The sequence below is a fragment of the Penicillium solitum genome (assembly GCF_028829755.1).
Source record: "Penicillium solitum strain IBT 25940 chromosome Unknown utg000001l_segment0_segment0, whole genome shotgun sequence".
Classification (NCBI taxonomy): domain Eukaryota; kingdom Fungi; phylum Ascomycota; class Eurotiomycetes; order Eurotiales; family Aspergillaceae; genus Penicillium; species Penicillium solitum.
The window spans coordinates 1,922,399-1,937,997 of NW_027072121.1; the positions used below are offsets into that span (position 1 = coordinate 1,922,399).

Here is a 15,599-nt window from a genome sequence, read left to right on the forward strand (position 1 = left end):
TAAGAATATATAATATCATTATTACCTACTATGATTTATCGTAATACAACTCAATTTCATAAAGTTTCTTGATGCTGATAAAGAAATGGATTGTAAATCTAACATTCAAACCAGAACACTGTTAAATAACTGTAATTTAAAGTGATGAGTTAGCATTTTTATACATCTAAATTAGGAAAGGTCAACTTTTTTTTATGTAAATGAGGGCCGATGAGGGCCGCCCTCGAGCGGCCCTCAGAGGGCGGAGGGTCGGGCGGAGGGCGGGAGATGCCGGCCCTCTAAATGTTTTTAATGAGGTCTATATGAGTTCTCTTTGTGATAGGCTTTTCTTAGGGTTAACAGCATAGGTATTTGATATGCTACCATAGACGATCTGAGTTATAGGGGGCCCTATATCACAGCAAATTCATAATATACATCATGTAACTAATTGGGCACCTAGTCGCTTTAAAGCACTAAGGAAGGCCTATCCAGTCATTACTTCGGGAAACGGCGTTAGGAAACGGTCTTCCGGTGCCAGACAGGGCGCACCGACCTGCATAGCTACATCACGCACTAGATACAGGCTGCAACAGGTATAAGATCTTCAACCAATCAATCAATCAATCAATCAATCAATCAATCAATCAATCAATCAATCAATCAAAAAATCAAAAAATCAAAAAATCAAAAAATCAAAAAATCAAAAAATCAAAAACTCAAATCCATTATGGCGGTCCATTGGGTTTCTGGGCAAATACCCTGTATTTCTACCCTGTATTTAACCATGGTATTTGATAGAATAGCCAAGAGGTGTGGGAAGGGGGCAAATATATCAATCCCCCCCAAAAAGCGTAGGCGGGATCTTACGCCTAACATTTATCAGTCTACATGCACTATGATTGACTACTACCACAAGCAGTACATTCAAAGCAAGACTATCCAGTCCTTATTGGTCCTTGATACCATAAAGATGAACTCAGGACATGTCACCCATCAGGTCTTCATCCATCTCAAGTCCAGCCTCACCCCCTATAATAGGATTGACTTCACTAGAACCTGACCAAACCTGACCCTTATGTAGGCTATCAACGTACTCATCACTTAATCCCAGGTTATTATTGGTTTCCCCAAGATTAATCACCAGCGTCTCCATCAGCTTCATCTCCTGCTTGAGTTGGGACTGTAAGTCCAACTCACGAGAGAGTTGAGGCAACGAATGAATGGATGAGAAACGTAGCATAGAAGCCTCAGCATGATCTTTGGTCTCCACCAATGTCGCGTTCAAAGCACTAGACATGATGAGGGATGAAACAGCGGATCCAGTGACTTCTGCACACACAGGGGAGGGAAACACCTGCTTCGAAAGGTCGGCCATCGTTAAAGCTGCAAAAGTCTTCCCAAGCTTGATAACGGTTTGACTGAAGAAAGCACCCACCACCTGGGAAACGAGACCGAGGTTATTGTCCTAAAGCGGTGACATTAGCCTTGAACGTCAAAACGACACAACCTACAGTGTTAACTAGAGCAACCACCTACCGCGCACCAGACCCCTTTGGCAGCATCAATTTCAGCATTAAGTCTATTCAAATCACCACGTTCAAATGCATGAGCAAGAATAACATAGGGCCTCGCAAGTGATTGATACACTTTCACCACATGAGGTGTTGTGATGCTTGGAGGCGGACAGAACTACTCACGAAAACAGTTAGCCCAAGAAAACCATAGGGTTATTGCTGTCGAGAGTTGCCTTTCTTTTCTCATTCAGCGAAGAGGAAACCCACCTTGCCCTTTTCGAGTAAGCCTACCAGCACCCACTTTTTGTAGGCTTCCACCATAATCAAGCTCACAGAGTTAGTACTAGGCGTAGAGATGACAATTCCAAGGAAATGAAGTGCATTGCGCCACTGCTTCAATGCCATGTACACCATACCACCATAAAGAAAGTACTGCAAGTAGTCTCGGTATGATAGCTTGGATGAAACCCCAGAAGCTTCAGTCATAAAGGATACACCTGAGCTGTGATCTGCGCAGAGCACAGAGGGGTCTGAAGAGGGACGCCCCAGCGAGATTGGGAAATGACAGATCTGCTTATTCAAGACAGGCAATGCACAAGAATATGCTTTGGCCTGGAGACAAAGCCGGACAAGCAAAAGGTGAGTTGAAGTGAAAACGGCACATGATGGGTCAAGACGAAGCATAGCGTCCTTAACCAGCGTAGCGCCTAGTAATGGCTGTAGCAGGGTTAGGGTTAGCAATTGAATCCAAGAAAAGTTGGAAAATAGCCGACTTGCCATTGATGCAGCTTGTGAGGCTTGCCCCATGAGTTCAACAAGAAGGCGCCATTCTCGTCCAGCGTATCTGACTTGAACCCCATCGAAACTGGCCAAAAAATGTGCAGCGCATGTCCATAGCCTTCCTGAGGGGCGGAGATCCGCTGGGAGTGAATCGGCATTCAGTTCCTGTGCCTTTTGTATTTGCACTCGTAGCACGAAAAGATATGGGATAGAATCTATCGCTGGGTTAAAACGCTAAAGACAAATTCATTTTAGCTGCGAACCCATAGAAGTTTCACACACAAGTCTTGGTATAAATAGAGCTGCTTACATCGAGAAAAGACTCATCATTGGCAAATGAATCGAGTGCCTTGGTCGTTTGTAGCCGTCTGAAGTATTCAACTAGGTCGCGGATTCGACGGTCATACTCGTCGCTGGGTAGGTGGTTAGAGTGGTGTAAATTTGCCGATGCGGATATAATATCTGAGAGGAGTGTCATCCTGGCGATGTAGGAAAGAAGAGCACAAGATAATTCGGCGTCAAATGCGCAAAGGTGGTCTTGTTTCAAACCAGTGGGGAGATATCTTGATGTCAGGATTGCGATACAATGGACACTCAAGGTTGCATGAGGAAGAAGGGAAGAGTGAAAGGGGAGAAAAGAGATTTGATGAAATATCTGGTACAAGAAGGCGAGGTTGTAGGTATTGCCCACGGGGGTATGGTGAAAAAGAAACGTGACGTAGGTTGTTGGTGTTGTTGATGATGGAGATTGGAGATCTCGGGGAGGTGGGTAAATCCGAGACGAGCGGGATCGATAACGTGCCCCTCCACACTTTTTGACTCAATTTATATTTTTCTTCTCCCTTTCTTCTTGAGTCTCTAAGTCTTTACGACTATCACTTATTTTCCCGCACTTATTGTTCAATCCTTATATGAGCGGAGATTATTTGACATCATGCCATTGACCGAATCTGCAGCAGTTGATGCCGCCCAGAGCGCATCACTTGCCTCTCGTCGCCTTGCAACTTTAAACAATGACGATCGCAATAAAGCTTTGACGTTGCTCCATGATGCATTGGAAATGAACGAAAAAGAGATCCTCGAAGCCAATGCTAGGGATGTGGAACTTGCTACTATTGCGGCCGAGAGCGGGAATTTGAGTCATAGCGTGCTCAAGAGACTTGACCTATCGCGGCCTGGAAAATACAAAGACATGCTTGATGGAATCTTGAGTGTGCGAGATTTGGATGACCCTAGTGAGTTCATTTTCTAACCTGTGAGCCTCAGAACGACAGAGTTTAACACAATACAATCATAGTTGGGAAAGTGACACTGCGAACCCTCCTTGACGATGGTTTGACACTCGAAAGAGTTAGCTGCCCTATCGGTGTGCTGCTAATTATCTTTGAGGCCCGTCCAGAGGTAATAGCAAACATCGCTGCGTTGGCTATCAAGTCAGGCAACGCTGCTATTCTGAAAGGTACACACGCCCTTATGAAGGTTTCATGATATTGTTCAATTGACACAAATTCTCCAGGTGGGAAGGAATCCATGGAATCCTTTGCGGCAATCGCAAACGTTGTCTCTAAAGCTATCGCCGAATCTCGGGTGCCAGTGTCATCGATCCAACTGGTCAAGACACGCGATGCGGTGTCTTCTCTCTTGGCTCAGGATTCGCTGATTGACCTGGTCATTCCTCGAGGTTCCAACGAACTTGTCCGTTTCGTGAAAGAGAATACGAAAATCCCTGTGCTTGGACATGCCGATGGCCTTTGTTCTGCTTACATACACGCCGATGCCGATATCGACACCGCGGTGAAAGTGATTGTGGATTCAAAAACGGACTATCCAGCGGCATGCAACTCATTGGAGTCCTTGCTTGTCCACCAGGATACCCTTGAATCTGTGTTCCCGGCGGTAGCTGCTGCTCTCCTAGAAAAAGGCGTGACTCTTCGTTGTGATCCTGATTCAAAATCTGCTTTGACAAAGACATTGCCAGCCGAGAAATCAGCGCAAGTACAAACGGCCACCGAATCCGACTATAACACTGAGTTTTTGGACCTTGTGTTGGCAGTGAAAACAATCCCCTCGACCGATCCTCCGACCACGGCTGTGGAGGCTGCCATTGCCCATATAAACATGCATTCCTCCAAGCATACTGAGCTCATTTTGACCCAGTCAAAAGAAGCGGCGGATATGTTCATGAGTGGAATTGACAGCGCGGGTGTTTTCTGGAATGCCTCTACTAGGTTTGCCGATGGCATGCGGTTTGGATTTGGTACCGAAGTTGGCATCAGCACCAACAAGATTCATTCCCGAGGACCGGTCGGACTGGAGGGCTTAACGATCTACAAGTACTTGATCCGGGGAAATGGTCACGGGGCAGCGGACTATGGTGAAGGAGGGAAGAAATATCTCCATACTAATCTGCCCATAGGCCAGTAATCGCCTCCAATGCAACGCATCAATAGAAGGATATCATTTTAAAAAAGATTTTTTTTTTCTTGCTTTCTTTGAAAAATCCCATAAGAAAAAACTTAGGACAAAGCCTGATTCAATTTTCTTTTGCCCCTTCATTCGTAAATTCTCATTTCCCAGTCCAACCAAAGACATCCCGCCACTTTTAAGTACACAGACTTGAGGTCTCTGGCTAGAACTGGAACGATTCCAGGCACCGAAAAAGTCAATGTGGCCAATGCATCTTTCACAATACATACACACCGCATCATCCTCGTCAAGTCCCTTAAACCTTGAAACCCTTGGAACGTCTGCGACCACGAGCCCGCTCGAACTTGCGGCCCTTGCTTCCCACGTACGGCTTCTGTTTTGAGTCAGTAAATTTGAATCACACCATGTCAGTTGCCGGTTGTAAACACGCACCTTGTCGGTGTGAGGACCGAAGCCGAAGTGCTTCACGGCCTCACGGGCGTTCTTGGGTCCACGCAGGAGGAGAGTGTTGGCACCGGTAGGAGCGCGGAGAGCAAGCTGGTCAAGGGTCAAAGTCTCACCACCAGCCTTCTCAATGCGAGCGCGAGCGGTAGCGGTGAAACGGAGGGCAGCAATAGACAGCTTGGGAACGGTCAAAAGGCGGTTGTCATCGGTGACGGTGCCGACAACGACGACGGTCTTGCCCTTCTGCGCCTCGCTGATGTTGGCGACAGCGCGAGAAAGGGAAACCGGGGGGCGGTTGATTCTCGACATGAAGAGACGACGGAGGACGGCCTTGTTGAAGTTGGACTCGGTGCGGCCTATCATGCATCCCATATCAGCCTCACGAAAATCCTCATATAACGGTACACCTGTAGAAATTGCGCTGCAAACGTAATTCGGAATCGGGGGGAGTCATACGAGCCAAGAAGCGGTAGAGCTTCACCAGAACCTTCAAGTAGACGTTGTCGCTCTTGGGAGCCTTGCGGTGGCTGCTCCGCACATGGTGGCGGTCCAGGTCGATACCTGCGATTTATGAATTGTTAGTGGAATGGACTGAGAACGTGAAAAAAAGCAAAGGTTTCGAATGAACGCTGCGAGATGCGATAGTCGAGTGAATGGAGATGATTGAACATACCCATGGCTGTGTATTGGTCGACTTCCCGGGAAATAGCTTGCTGTCGCACCCGTATGGAAAGTGCAGGAGGTTTTTGATCCTTGACTTTCGGCTGGACAGTGGTGTGTGGGTTTAGCCCTACGCTAGACTTGACTAGGAAAGGCGAGGCACATGACCTGATTATAGACACGTGACCTTTGAGTTTTTTGTTCTTGGTTTGCCACTTGGTCACGTGGTGGGTGGGTCTCGTTGCATCTAGCCCTGGAGCAGAGAATTAGTACTTCGTACGGAGTACAATGTACAACCTTATCTTCAACTTCTGCTATGGAGTATACATCCATATCTATATCTACACATCTACACATCTAGATATCTTTAACATTTTTGTCTACTCGTGTTTATGTATATCTGCATTATGTATAATCAAACGTTCTGAATAGTAATGAGAAGAAATATCTACTACATATATTATTTGAACTATTCTCTATCATTCAGGCCGACAAAGAAATCACGAGTCATTTCAAAACTCAACCAGCTGCTGGCCATACTGGGAGCAACTTTCAAAAGATTTGGCCCTATCCCCTTGAAGAGTCCACGTAGTCCCTCTTCAGCCACGATGACCCTCACGGCGTCCCAGATTGAGGTGTATTGGTAACCCATTCCCGACATTGTGTTGATTTGGAATCGTCGGCGTAGCACATCACTAAGGAACAAGTCAGTTTCACAGGGCTTAAGCCAATAGAACAAAAGAACCGACAAAGGATAGGTACAGGTCTGAGCGACTGCTCCAGAGATCGCGCCAGCCAGTAATTTTCGATAGGAGCTAGGGTTTTTGTCCCCTTCTGGTGTTAGATATTTGCGCACCGATTCATAGGTCATAAAATTGAGCCCGACCTGTCGCTTGTCAGTTGTGACCAAGTCATATTAACTTGATGAACTCACATATGGGGCTACTCCAGCAACGGTAGGTGCAATCCCACGGTATAAAGCCTTTGTCCCACCTTCATTTTTATAGATCATGGCCATTGTGGCGAACATGCCAGGCAGTTTTTGGCTTGGGTCTTTTGCTCCAAGATCGGCAAATGAAGCGGATTGAATGGAAAGCCGGGTTCGAACAATATCCAGAGGATAGGTGATAGTCACTGAAGTGATGCCGGCAACACCTCCACAAACAAGGCGACGCATCGGGGTCATCTCACCATCGGGAGACTCTACAAACTAGATCAAAGAAATGTTAGGTTGCATCTAACCTTGGGTCTGCAGGGATAGGAAGCCACCCACTTGCTTGTAAAAATTATAGCTCCCAAACTGCACCGCGGAGTAGGGGATAATGCGAATACAGTTTGTTCCATTTCCTCGCATGAAGCCACGCCAGCCTTCTTCCCGCCCCATCTTCACCAAGGCTTTCCAGATTGACAATCTGTATTCTGTTCGACCGACACTTTGAATTTGAAGAAGAATTTTCAATCGTTCGAGTGGTGACACTATTGTCCTGGAAACTGCACCAGCCACTCCACCAGCCATAAATGCAGCCACCACAGGCTCGGCGAGGGTTTTCCTAGTACGAACCAATATTGAGGGAGTTTGCTCATTGGTCAGATCCTGCTTTAAACAACCAGTCAGCCTCCCAGCTTATATTTTTGGGGGGGGGGGGTCTCCTTCTCACCCTGGCTAGATTTGAACCAGAGGGAAACTTGGACAGATTCTGCAAGGCAGGCTTTCCTGTACCCTTCAACTCCTCTTTCTGAACAGCATCCTGGCGATCTAGGCTCATGTTGACGATATGCACATCCGGTTACGCGGATGAGGTTGATAAAGCAGTCCTTTGTGTTTTGCTGTGTAATGATTTCCCGCAATTCTTTGAATCAGAAAAATGAAGCTTGACTGTTGCTGCAAATCAAATGCGATGAAGCACTATCGGTGTAGTGCTAGCCATGAAGGTTGGTTGTTTTCCGAGGCTTGGTGATCTAAAAGCACATCATTGATCCTGTGTCCAGTGGATTGCTTGTTTCAATGGCCATATGACTGAGGTATAAAGGGTGATGTTGATAGTGGCTTTGCCAAAAAAAAAAAAAAAAAAGGGAGAAGCAAGCTCAAAAAGAAAGGACTTTGCTATGATCGGATGGGTTGTTGGGCCGGAGTTGCTGCTTTTCCTCTTCAATGTAAGAGATGTAGTTGGACAGACGAAAAGAAACAAGAAACAAGAAACAGGAAATAGGAAACAAAAAGAAAAAATGTCTCACAGATCAGTGAGTTTGGTGTATATAGCTGAAGGGTCTCCAAGGAGAGAGATAGAAAGAGAAGAACATCCCGACTTACCGACAGACACGGTACCTCCCGATAGTCCCGCCACTTATATTACGTACCTTGGGGGGTCCACGGGTAAGCTATACATACTACATCTACTCCATACATACGGAGTACTACATGTTATAATATATTCCATATAGACAGAAGATAGATCAAATTTGATTGATGATTTTTTAAAAAAAAAGTGAAAAGTAAAAATAAAAATCTACATTTCTAAATTACATCAACCATATTCTTATCATAAAATAAAAGGAAAAGAGAAGAAAAGAACAGAAACACCAAAATCAATTGCGTCATTGGCATGTTTGATCCACCGTAGCACCTTCATCACTAATTCTTTCTGTGCTCTCCAGCGCTCTCTCTCTCTCTCCCTCTCTCTCTCTTTCCTTATACTCTTTATCCTCTTGAAGCTTCTTAAGCTCCACCTCTCCTTTCAAATCTCTTCTTCTTTCCAACTGACCCAATCTTCTTTCTTTTCCATTGCTCTGTGCTAACGGCACCATGTCTTCTCGCTCTGGAACTACTCTGTATGTTACCGGGTTTGGCCATGGCACCCGTGCTCGCGATCTTGCCTACGAATTCGAACGGTACGTGTCGCCTCTACCTTCGCACCTACGAACTTCGATTCCTATCCTTCCGACGACCTCCCGATGAAGACCATTGGCACTATATATGCCTTGGACGACACTCTTCTTTTCTTTCTTCCAACTAGCGTGACATTGGCGTGGAAGCTTCTGTCTACATTGCCCCGTCTCACTCGGGCAACTGTTAGCTAGTCTTGGTCATTCCTCATCATAATTTCTCTCGATACCGGTACCTGGAGCTAGCTCAACTGATTTTGGAACTAGTTATGGGCGTCTTGTTCGCTGTGATATCCCTGCCCCGCGCACTCCCTCCAGCCGACTGTGAGTTGAATGATAATGTCTGAAACCGCTTTACCTGTCTAATCTAAATCGCTTAGCTTTGCCTTTGTTGAATACGAGAGTCGCCGCGATGCTGATGATGCCTACCATGAGATGCACAACAAGCGTATCGGCCGCGATGATTTGCTGAAGATTGAGGTAAGCATACTCTCCCCACCCGCAAAGCTTTGTTAAATCTCTTTTAACCTATCTCCAGTGGGCACGCACTCCTCCCTCTGCTTCCTGGCGCTTTGACTCTGGCTCTGGTCGTGACGCTCCCCGTGATGCTCCCCGTGACGTCGGTCGCGATGCTGGCCGTGATCGTCGCCGTGATCGCACTCCTCCTCGCCGCGGTCGTTCTCCATCCCCTCGTCGCAGCCGTGGTGGCGACTATTCCCCCCGTCGAGAGGACCGCTATGAACGGGACGCTGACCGCACCGACCGCGACTACGACCGCCGCGACCGTGATTCTGACCGCCGTGACCGTGACCACGATCGACGTGACCGCGACCGTTCTCGTGACCGTTCTCGAAGCCCCGATGACCGCGAACGTGATGGCAAGGATGACCGGGAAAGACGCGATGATGATCGCGAGCGTCGTGAGGAGGACCGTGAGAACGGCCCCAACGGTGAGGACAGGAAAGGTCAGTTGCCGCGGAATCCAGCCTATAAAACGTTCTTTTCACTCACATACAGCAGTACCCCTGGACCCAATGCCCTCTGCCCATGATGAGCTTGATACTGCTGAGTAGATCAACTCAGTGTTATGTTCCTTTGCTTTCGACCCATGTCTCCCGTCGTCATTCTGTTTTCGTCTACTGAAGGTGTCCTTCATTGCGGTTGTGCCAACTAGGGGGAGGAGACAAGGTTATCGCCCCAGTATTGCTTTTAATACATCCTGTGGCATATCTTGTATCTCTTCCCCCGCCCTTTGCCTCTGTGTTTCTGATTTCAAACGGCGTGAAGCTTGCTCATCGGGACAAGCTGGGGCCAAGTGAACGTGTGACCCCTACTTTCCCCGACTTTTTTTTTTCCTCTTTCAATTTTGCTTTCCCCCGAGTTATTCCCAATATTTTTTTTATTTGAGGTTGGTCATTTATCCTGGTCAGCAGCTCGGATCCCACCGAAGCGAACGTCGAACGATCGTTCCAAGTCCGCGCCCAAATACCACGATGAATTCCGTATCGCCCTCCGTCTTGTTCGCAATTTAATTTGAAAGCGGTTATTTCAATTCCCTCGCCCTCTTCGACCGGTCGCCATCCTCTAAACTATTGTAGTGTCTTTAGTTGTATGTGGGGTGAATGCTGTTGGGGATCAGTTTTAAAGCATCATTTCCACAGCTTTGTTAATAACCAAAACCAATTTAGAGAAGAAAAAAAAAGCAACAGCATTTCTTCAAAGTCCGCATTTTGAAAGTTTCCCGTATCATAGCCATGACGTAGGATATTTGCGGGGGAATCCAAACGAGCCTTGGAAGTCTCCTACTTTATTCAACTTTCAACTACTTTCTACTATGGGTACTATGGGTACTATGGGTTCAGAAAAACAGATAGGAATCAGCATTGCAATCGATGTATTAACCTTTCTTCCCCCCCCCCCTCTTATCCAGAAGACTGACATGGCAAAGAGAGGCGGGACATTTACGGATTGCGTCGGAAATCCAGGGACGGGTCGCTTGGAAGATGACATTGTGATTAAACTGCTCTCAGAAGACCCCAACAACTACAAAGATGCACCTTTGGAGGGGATCCGGCGCATTCTTTCCAAGTTCACAGGCCATGAAATCCCTCGTGGGGAACCTATCGATACTTCTTTGATCCAAAGCATCCGCATGGGCACAACTGTGGCAACAAACGCGCTGCTTGAACGGAAGGGGGAGAGGGTAGCGCTGGTGGTAAGCCAGGGTTTCAAAGACTGCCTCGAGATTGGAAATCAGTCTCGTCCCAGAATATTTGACCTTGCCATCAAACGTCCTGAAGTCCTGTACGAGGAGGTGATGGAGGTGGACGAGCGTGTCACTTTGGAAGACTATGCGGAAGATCCGCAACGAAACACCACTACCACTACTATCCGGGAACAGACCCGGGCAGAAGACAACGTTGTTCGCGGTCTTTCTTCGGAAGCAGTTCGCATACTGAAGCGTCCATCTGAGGACTTGGTGAGATCCCAATTGAAAGAGGTATACAGCCGCGGGATTAGAAGCATAGCGGTATGTCTTATACATGGGTACACCTTTCCAGACCATGAGGCACTGGTGGGAAGAATTGCCAAGGATATTGGTTTCCACCATGTGAGTTTGAGCCACCAGCTCATGCCGATGATTAAACTTGTGCCGAGGACCACTTCAGCCTGCGCCGACGCATATTTGACCCCTGCCATCAAGAAGTATATCTCTGGATTTCAAGCCGGGTTTGAGGGTGGTCTAGGTAGTGAGAGTGTCAAACAACAGGCGGGCTCCAAAGGCGCACGCTGTGAATTTATGCAATCAGACGGGGGCCTTGTGGATGTCAATCAATTTTCAGGCCTACGAGCAATTCTGTCGGGGCCTGCTGGCGGAGTGGTGGGATATGCGTTGACCTCCTATGATCCTGTGTCGAAGACACCTGTATTAGGGTTTGATATGGGAGGGACGAGCACGGATGTTAGCAGGTATGGATCCGGCCGGTATGAACATGTCTTTGAGACAACCACCGCTGGAGTGACAATCCAGTCCCCTCAGCTGGATATCAATACCGTTGCTGCAGGTGGCGGCTCGAGATTGTTCTACCGTAACGGTCTCTTCGTCGTCGGGCCCGAGTCAGCAGGAGCTCACCCAGGGCCCGCGTGCTATCGCAAGAGTGGGCCACTCACAGTAACCGATGCCAACCTGTTCCTTGGGCGATTGGTCCCTGACTTCTTCCCGAATATTTTCGGCTTAGATGAAAGCCAGGGACTGGATGAACAGGCCAGTCGGGTGTTGTTCGAGGAGCTAACCAAAGAAATCAACCAGCAGTTGACCAAAGGGGGTCAAAGCCGAGAAATGTCCCCTGACGAGGTTGCCTTTGGTTTCATCAAGGTAGCCAACGAGACAATGACCCGGCCCATTCGATCTCTCACAGAGGCCAAGGGACATGACACCTCAAAACACAGGTTGGCTACATTTGGAGGAGCCGGAGGCCAGCATGCCGTTGCCATTGCCGAGAGCCTGGGGATTCGGCAAATTTTGATTCATCGGTATTCCTCGGTGCTCTCGGCATACGGACTGGCACTGGCAGACGTTGTTGATGAAAACCAAGAGCCTGAATCGAAGACCTGGGCGGATGATGGCAAGGAAGGGGTTCGGGATGCACTTGGTTCGAGAATAGAAGACTTAAAAAAACGATCCACGCAGAGGTTGCGAGACCAAGGCTTTGACGGTGATTCAGTCGCATTTGAAGAATACCTCAACATGCGATACCGGGGCACGGAATCTGCCTTGATGATACTTAAACCCAGCAAAGAGGAGGCCGATCTTCACTTTGGGGGCGACGAATGGGCCTTTGGGGAGGCATTTATGAAGCAACACGATCAAGAGTTTGGTTTTACTCTCCCAGATCGGGATATCATTGTGGATGACGTGCGGGTAAGAGGAATCGGGAAAGGATTCAAAATATCCGAAAAGACTGTGGACCGGCAGATCCAAGAGTCCAACCCAAAGGACGTTTTGGTGGGCCAAGAATATCGCAGATCTCTTGTCTACTTCGAGGGCGGCCGACGTGAAACGCCAATCTACAAACTCGACGACTTGAAGGTTGACGAGCGAGTGAGAGGCCCGGCGATTTTAGCCGATGACACCCAGACAATCGTGGTGACTCCAGGAGCATCAGCGCTCTTGACAAAAACCCACGTTATCATTAATATTGGTGAATCCGATGCCAGCCAGCCAAATATTAGCACTGACAATGTGGATCCTATCCTGCTAAGTGTCTTCTCGCACAGATTCATGGCTATTGCCGAGCAAATGGGGCGTGCTTTACAGAAGACAAGTGTAAGTACCAATGTAAAGGAGCGACTTGACTACTCCTGCGCATTGTTTGACGCAGAAGGCGGGCTTGTTGCGAATGCACCGCATTTGCCCGTCCATCTCGGTAGCATGTCAACCTGTGTACGGATACAGGCCCAGATCTGGCAAGATAAACTGAAGCCAGGAGATGTACTCGTGTCAAATCACCCGGAATTTGGGGGAACTCACCTCCCAGATATCACAGTCCTCCAGCCTGCTTTTAGCCAGGGAAAGATCATATTCTACGTCGCCTCAAGGGCGCATCATGGTAAGATGTTTCCCCAGGTGAAGGAACAGATATTCTAACCTGTATGAAGCCGACATTGGAGGAATACTCCCGGGATCTATGCCACCTCATTCAAAAGAGCTTTACCAGGAAGGCGCAGCCATCAAAAGCGAAAAATTGGTATCCGAAGGCAAGTTTGACGAGGAGCGCATCACGGAATTGCTGTACAACGAGCCGGCCCAGTATCCAAACTGCAGTGGGACTCGATGCCTAGCAGATAACTTGAATGATCTCAAAGCTCAGATTTCTGCGAATAAGAAGGGTATCAACTTGATCGGCACTCTAATCGAGGAGTATGGTGAGGCTGTTGTGCAGTTCTATATGCACCAGATCCAAGACAACGCAGAGCTCAGCGTGCGAAATCTACTAAAAGATGTGAGCAAGAGATTTGCTGGTCGAGAACTGAGTGCGATTGATTACATGGATGATGGGAGCCCTATTCAATTGAAGATATCCATAGATGGGGACAAAGGAGAGGCAATCTTCGATTTCGAGGGGACAGGCCCAGAAGTATATGGTATGGTCAAGTGACTTTTCAAGAGGAAACTTCATTCTTATTGAACTGACAATCACAGGCAATATCAATGCACCGGAGGCTGTCACATACTCCGCGATCATCTATTGCCTGCGATGCCTTATTTCAGCAGATATCCCATTGAACCAGGGGTGTTTAAAGCCAATTAACGTTCAAATTCCTCATGGAAGTCTTCTATCCCCCTCGGAATCAGCTGCCGTGGTGGGTGGCAATGTTTTGACGGTAAGAACAGATAAATACTGGCGTTGATCATGGGCTCATCATTTTCTCTCTCTCTCTTTCTCTTCAGAGTCAACGAGTGACCGACGTCATTTTGAGGTGCTTCCAGGCTTGCGCTGCGTCACAAGGTGATACCAACAATCTCACATTTGGGTTCGGAGGGAATATGCCCGGTGAGAGGGAAATGAAAGGGTTTGGTTACTATGAAACCATCGCTGGCGGTAGCGGGGCTGGTCCGACTTGGAAAGGCACTTCAGGGGTCCATACACACATGACTAACACCCGAATCACCGATGCAGAGGTGTTCGAGCGGCGCTACCCTGTGATCCTCCGAGAGTTCAGTCTTCGACCAAATTCAGGAGGAAATGGTCAGCACCGCGGCGGGGACGGCGTTGTGCGAGACATTGAATTCCGTATTCCCGTGCAAGTCTCTATCCTTTCCGAACGAAGAGTCTACCATCCATATGGATTGAAGGGAGGTGAGGACGCCCAGTGTGGTCAGAATATATGGGTGCGCTGTGTGAAAAAGCAAGGTGGAGGGTGGGAGAAACGACACATCAACCTCGGCGCGAAGAATTCCGCCCAGATGCAAGCAGGGGAGCGGATCATCATCCGTACACCCGGTGGAGGAGGATGGGGTCAAATTGGAGACCAGAGCCAGCTTCTCCAAGAGAAAGATCATCGTTTTGCTTGGCGAGGGGGTTCTATTGCCAGCAATATGGCGACACAAGAGGCGAGTATGTGATATATCGGGAAATTTGGGAGTAAGTCTAGACCACCATGGTTTGATTCAAACGGTCAAGATCAATTTGATTATGATGAAATTGTAAGGGCCAGTTATGGGTAACGTAAATCAAAGTCTCAATGGTGATTATGCTTCACTCTCCTCGTCACTTGTCGCCTCGATATTCTGCTTGGATGGACTTTGGTTGTCCGAATGGACCTGTCCTTGCTCTCCTTGACCAGACTGGCCTCCCTCTGCCGAGTAAGCGGGCCGAGGCAGAATTTCCCCATTCTCTTTCAATGCCTGCTCAATCTCAGGTAGAATAGAGACAATGGCAGAGAATTGATCCACAGGCATTGAGATACCCTGGATTGGGAATGAATATTAGCACGGTTTATTGCAGACTCACTGACCAACTGACCTTTTTTCCTGGCAACTCCTGCCCGTCCTTTTCATAATATTCTCTGATATTCACCTGGGTTTTCCCACGGAAAGAAGATATAGTCACGCGACGCATCTTGGATATTTCCCAATAACGATCTCCATTAGAGTCGGTTTTGGCTTCCGCTGTAGTGTTGACCTTGGCCTTTTTGGAGCGCGCGCTATTGTCGGGTTCGGCGCCTGACTCGGATGAACGTTTCCTGGAAGACATGACTGAGAGATGATCTTGGGAATCTGGATGTAAGGTAAGAGTAAGAGTAAGAAAGTGGGAAGGTTATGTAGCAAAACATGACCGCGAAACGCGGACACGCCATCACGTGAAGACCAAATCTATATATATATATGTCTATCATCGATAGTTT

At 47.8% G+C, this 15,599-nt stretch overlaps 7 protein-coding genes across 7 annotated transcripts; 3 read left to right on the forward strand and 4 right to left on the reverse strand.

Annotated features, from left to right (window-relative positions):
* Positions 1 to 958: 958 nt before the first annotated feature.
* Positions 959 to 2,754, reverse strand: N7455_000744 (putative COP9 subunit 3; the record flags this gene model as incomplete). Its single annotated transcript, XM_065603865.1, has 5 exons — positions 959 to 1,447; positions 1,519 to 1,671; positions 1,764 to 2,213; positions 2,274 to 2,510; positions 2,587 to 2,754. 5 exons carry the CDS (start codon positions 2,752 to 2,754, stop codon positions 959 to 961), a joined length of 1,497 nt encoding a protein of 498 aa, XP_065462356.1.
* Positions 2,755 to 3,210: 456 nt separating this feature from the next.
* Positions 3,211 to 4,700, forward strand: N7455_000745 (glutamate-5-semialdehyde dehydrogenase; the record flags this gene model as incomplete). Its single annotated transcript, XM_040960645.2, has 3 exons — positions 3,211 to 3,511; positions 3,574 to 3,735; positions 3,793 to 4,700. 3 exons carry the CDS (start codon positions 3,211 to 3,213, stop codon positions 4,698 to 4,700), a joined length of 1,371 nt encoding a protein of 456 aa, XP_040808931.2.
* A 298-nt stretch (positions 4,701 to 4,998) lies between these two features.
* On the reverse strand, positions 4,999 to 5,824 carry N7455_000746 (60S ribosomal protein eL18; the record flags this gene model as incomplete). Its single annotated transcript, XM_065603866.1, has 4 exons — positions 4,999 to 5,076; positions 5,136 to 5,503; positions 5,604 to 5,708; positions 5,821 to 5,824. 4 exons carry the CDS (start codon positions 5,822 to 5,824, stop codon positions 4,999 to 5,001), a joined length of 555 nt encoding a protein of 184 aa, XP_065462357.1.
* A 452-nt stretch (positions 5,825 to 6,276) lies between these two features.
* N7455_000747 (putative mitochondrial carrier protein) lies at positions 6,277 to 7,573 on the reverse strand (the record flags this gene model as incomplete). The annotated part of the gene is made up of 5 exons (XM_040960656.2): positions 6,277 to 6,502; positions 6,557 to 6,693; positions 6,742 to 7,017; positions 7,081 to 7,401; positions 7,466 to 7,573. 5 exons carry the CDS (start codon positions 7,571 to 7,573, stop codon positions 6,277 to 6,279), a joined length of 1,068 nt encoding a protein of 355 aa, XP_040808874.2.
* Positions 7,574 to 8,610: 1,037 nt separating this feature from the next.
* Positions 8,611 to 9,763, forward strand: N7455_000748 (RNA-binding protein; the record flags this gene model as incomplete). Its single annotated transcript, XM_040960669.2, has 5 exons — positions 8,611 to 8,696; positions 8,958 to 9,014; positions 9,071 to 9,170; positions 9,229 to 9,655; positions 9,711 to 9,763. 5 exons carry the CDS (start codon positions 8,611 to 8,613, stop codon positions 9,761 to 9,763), a joined length of 723 nt encoding a protein of 240 aa, XP_040808893.2.
* Positions 9,764 to 10,629: 866 nt separating this feature from the next.
* On the forward strand, positions 10,630 to 14,817 carry N7455_000749 (uncharacterized protein; the record flags this gene model as incomplete). The annotated part of the gene is made up of 4 exons (XM_040960637.2): positions 10,630 to 13,300; positions 13,350 to 13,835; positions 13,894 to 14,075; positions 14,143 to 14,817. The coding sequence occupies 4 exons, from the start codon at positions 10,630 to 10,632 to the stop codon at positions 14,815 to 14,817; spliced, it is 4,014 nt and encodes a 1,337-aa protein (XP_040808903.2).
* A 126-nt stretch (positions 14,818 to 14,943) lies between these two features.
* On the reverse strand, positions 14,944 to 15,448 carry N7455_000750 (transcriptional coactivator p15/PC4 family protein; the record flags this gene model as incomplete). The annotated part of the gene is made up of 2 exons (XM_040960682.1): positions 14,944 to 15,162; positions 15,218 to 15,448. 2 exons carry the CDS (start codon positions 15,446 to 15,448, stop codon positions 14,944 to 14,946), a joined length of 450 nt encoding a protein of 149 aa, XP_040808911.1.
* Positions 15,449 to 15,599: the final 151 nt, after the last annotated feature.